The sequence below is a fragment of the Semicossyphus pulcher genome, unplaced genomic scaffold (assembly GCF_022749685.1).
Source record: "Semicossyphus pulcher isolate SPU_LCO1_2020_fin unplaced genomic scaffold, fSemPul1.0.p SCAF_8, whole genome shotgun sequence".
Lineage (NCBI taxonomy): Eukaryota > Metazoa > Chordata > Actinopteri > Labriformes > Labridae > Semicossyphus > Semicossyphus pulcher.
The window spans coordinates 890,001-895,000 of record NW_027211759.1 but is presented as its reverse complement, the minus strand read 5'-3'; the positions used below and the strand labels follow the sequence as shown (position 1 = coordinate 895,000).

At 26.5% G+C, this 5,000-nt stretch overlaps 1 protein-coding gene across 2 annotated transcripts in view; it reads right to left on the bottom strand.

The window, feature by feature from the left end:
• The window catches only part of tbc1d15 (TBC1 domain family, member 15), an 18,989-nt gene that overhangs the window by 7,859 nt on the left and 6,130 nt on the right, over positions 1-5,000 (bottom strand). For both annotated transcript variants that reach the window (XM_069686349.1, XM_069686351.1), the window contains exons 7-9: positions 4,832-5,000; positions 3,956-4,084; positions 3,548-3,651 (exon numbers count right to left, since the gene is read on the bottom strand). The exon at positions 4,832-5,000 is cut by the window's right edge. In XM_069686349.1, the coding sequence (XP_069542450.1) occupies positions 3,548-3,651; positions 3,956-4,084; positions 4,832-5,000 (402 nt within the window). The remainder of the gene's footprint in view (positions 1-3,547; positions 3,652-3,955; positions 4,085-4,831) is intronic.

The window sequence follows — 5,000 nt, the reverse complement described above, 5'->3', positions numbered from 1 at the left end:
GCACGCAGGTTTTGTTTCTATGACAACAATAAGTTTTATTAACATTATCCGTCTCCATTTCACAGCTTGCGTTGTCTCGTGTTGCACACTGTCGACTGTAGTTGCGTAGAATGAGCTCTCAGCAGAGGTACTCGCGAACGCACAGATACGTCACATCCTCTTGTTCCCAGAAAAACCGTCCCGAGTGCTTTAATAAAAATCAGCCCACAGGCTGTTCGGGCCGATGGAGGAAGTTGGGGAAGGTCTCAATTGATCAGTTCCTCTACTATCCCTTCACACATTGGCAATAAAAAATGATATCTGATGGATGAATATATGTAAAATCTTACATATAGCCCCTTTAATGCGCTTATACATAGGCTATGTTGCATTTTTTTAAAGGGTTGGGGGTACATCAAGGGTGCGTTCCATAAAAGGTTTGGGAACCTCTGATCTATATGAATAATAAAGAACTTCTTCACACATCTTTAATATTAAACAGAGACAAACACAGATTTTCACTTCATAAACTTCCAAAATAATTCATCACAAGTGAAAAAATCATCATTAATTATCAGCTCATTGATGAACTCAGAGCTATACCACACAAACACTCTGACTACATCGTCACATGCTTCATATCCCTAAAATCCTTATAGTTATATTATGTTATAGTTATATTACTATGTTATATTATAGTTATATTATTATATTATAGTTATATTACTATGTTATATTATAGTTATATTATTATGTTATAGTTATATTATTATATTATAGTTATATTATTATATTATAGTTATATTATTATGTTATATTATAGTTATATTATTATATTATAGTTATATTATTATGTTATATTATAGTTATATTATTATGTTATAGTTATATTATTATATTATAGTTATATTATTATATTATAGTTATATTACTATGTTATATTATAGTTATATTATTATATTATAGTTATATTATTATGTTATAGTTATATTACTATGTTATATTATAGTTATATTATTATGTTATAGTTATATTATTATATTATAGTTATATTATTATATTATAGTTATATTACTATGTTATATTATAGTTATATTATTATATTATAGTTATATTATTATGTTATAGTTATATTACTATGTTATATTATAGTTATATTATTATGTTATAGTTATATTATTATATTATAGTTATATTATTATATTATAGTTATATTACTATGTTATATTATAGTTATATTATTATGTTATAGTTATATTATTATATTATAGTTATATTATTATATTATAGTTATATTACTATGTTATATTATAGTTATATTATTATATTATAGTTATATTATTATGTTATATTATAGTTATATTATTATGTTATAGTTATATTATTATATTATAGTTATATTATTATATTATAGTTATATTACTATGTTATATTATAGTTATATTATTATGTTATAGTTATATTACTATGTTATATTATAGTTATATTATTATATTATAGTTATATTACTATGTTATATTATAGTTATATTATTATGTTATAGTTATATTACTATGTTATATTATAGTTATATTATTATGTTATAGTTATATTATTATATTATAGTTATATTATTATATTATAGTTATATTACTATGTTATATTATAGTTATATTATTATATTATAGTTATATTATTATGTTATATTATAGTTATATTATTATGTTATAGTTATATTATTATATTATAGTTATATTATTATATTATAGTTATATTACTATGTTATATTATAGTTATATTATTATGTTATAGTTATATTACTATGTTATATTATAGTTATATTATTATATTATAGTTATATTACTATGTTATATTATAGTTATATTATTATGTTATAGTTATATTACTATGTTATATTATAGTTATATTATTATATTATAGTTATATTACTATGTTATATTATAGTTATATTATTATGTTATAGTTATATTATTATATTATAGTTATATTATTATATTATAGTTATATTACTATGTTATATTATAGTTATATTATTATATTATAGTTATATTATTATGTTATATTATAGTTATATTATTATGTTATAGTTATATTATTATATTATAGTTATATTATTATATTATAGTTATATTACTATGTTATATTATAGTTATATTATTATGTTATAGTTATATTACTATGTTATATTATAGTTATATTATTATATTATAGTTATATTACTATGTTATATTATAGTTATATTATTATGTTATAGTTATATTACTATGTTATATTATAGTTATATTATTATGTTATAGTTATATTATTATATTATAGTTATATTATTATATTATAGTTATATTACTATGTTATATTATAGTTATATTATTATATTATAGTTATATTATTATGTTATATTATAGTTATATTATTATGTTATAGTTATATTATTATATTATAGTTATATTATTATATTATAGTTATATTACTATGTTATATTATAGTTATATTATTATGTTATAGTTATATTACTATGTTATATTATAGTTATATTATTATATTATAGTTATATTACTATGTTATATTATAGTTATATTATTATGTTATAGTTATATTACTATGTTATATTATAGTTATATTATTATATTATAGTTATATTACTATGTTATATTATAGTTATATTATTATGTTATAGTTATATTATTATATTATAGTTATATTATTATATTATAGTTATATTACTATGTTATATTATAGTTATATTATTATATTATAGTTATATTATTATGTTATATTATAGTTATATTATTATGTTATAGTTATATTATTATATTATAGTTATATTATTATATTATAGTTATATTACTATGTTATATTATAGTTATATTATTATGTTATAGTTATATTACTATGTTATATTATAGTTATATTATTATATTATAGTTATATTACTATGTTATATTATAGTTATATTATTATGTTATAGTTATATTACTATGTTATATTATAGTTATATTATTATATTATAGTTATATTACTATGTTATATTATAGTTATATTATTATGTTATAGTTATATTATTATATTATAGTTATATTATTATGTTATAGTTATATTCTGTTATAGTTATATTACTATGTTATATTATAGTTATATTATTATATTATGGTTATATTACTATGTTATATTATAGTTATATTATTATGTTATAGTTATATTATTATATTATAGTTATATTATTATGTTATAGTTATATTCTGTTATAGTTATATTACTATGTTATATTATAGTTATATTATTATGTTATAGTTATATTATTATATTATAGTTATATTATTATGTTATAGTTATATTCTGTTATAGTTATATTACTATGTTATATTATAGTTATATTATTATATTAGTTATATTACTATGTTATATTATAGTTATATTACTATATTATAGTTATATTATTATATTATAGTTATGCTGACACATGCTGAAAACACACTGAGTCTAATCCCCAGGTGTTCCTGCAATGATCACAGTGTGTGTGTGTGTGTGTGTGTGTGTGTGTGTGTGTGTGTGTGTGTGTTATGTACTGTACGTTTTGGCTCTCTGTAGGGCCTTCCTCTCCTCCAGCGTACTCTCCCAGGGGAAGTACCCCAGCAGAAACTTCCAGGCCTCCTTCCGGACAGCGTGACACAGACCCTGCACATCACAAGAAACACAGGATGAAGAGCAGCCACACTGCATGCTGGGTAATCACACACACACAACACATAGCAGGCGGAGATAACCTGCTACCATCTACTGAAAGGACCTGACAGAGACATGACTGCATGAAGACTGATGATCCCACATTACAATCAATATTTAATAATACTAATACTAATAATAGATATTAGATAATGATAGATAATTACAATTAAAAGATACAATCATGAAAACAATATATACATATTGATGATAAATAAAGATTTATTGATGATAGATGATAATTTAGTGCACGTGCCCCCTTAAAGATGGCGTGTTTGAGGTGAGGGATGTTGGTCATCCTCCCCTCCTGGTCCTGGTGTTTGGTCCAGTCCTCAGCTGACAGCGGCCCCTCCCTCGTCACCTGAGGCCTCGTCCCCAGATCAATCTGATGAAACAGACACACTGATTAGCCTACGACACACAGGTGCACTGGTAATAAGTATTATTTACCTGCTCTGTCTGTTTATACATCATTATTATTATATATATTCTAACTGTCACAAACATGCTTCACTGATCTGTTGATCGAACAGGACACACAGCCGCTGTGAGGCGTGCGCACACCTGAAGCACAGCGGCTGTGAGGCGTGCGCACACCTGAAGCACAGCGGCTGTGAGGCGTGCGCACACCTGAAGCACAGCCGCTGTGAGGCGTGCGCACACCTGAAGCACAGCGGCTGTGAGGCGTGCGCACACCTGAAGCACAGCGGCTGTGAGGCGTGCGCACACCTGAAGCACAGCGGCTGTGAGGCGTGCGCACACCTGAAGCACAGCGGCTGTGAGGCGTGCGCACACCTGAAGCACAGCCGCTGTGAGGCGTGCGCACACCTGAAGCACAGCCGCTGTGAGGCGTGCGCACACCTGAAGCACAGCGGCTGTGAGGCGTGCGCACACCTGAAGCACAGCCGCTGTGAGGCGTGCGCACACCTGAAGCACAGCCGCTGTGAGGTGTAGTTACATCAGAAAATATTTGATCGTTTTGTCTTTGTGCTTTGGGTGTTCCTGAAGAATGACACTGAGTGTTTGTTGAAGCTGATGAATGTTCTCATGTGCCGTCTCACGCGTTTTATTTAATTACATATAATGAATAAATATATAAACCGGAGCCGCACACACTGCCGCCTCCTCTCACCCTGGTGATGACCTCGAAGCCCGGCTCCTCCTGCTGGTTGATCTCCAGCCCGGGGATGACCTCGCCCAGCAGGTCGGCCACCTCCTCCGGGGGGCGCTGGTGCTGCTCCTCCGTCCCCCGGAAGGCATCAAAGATGTAGTTCGTGACTTTGGAGAAGCCGCCCAGCGTA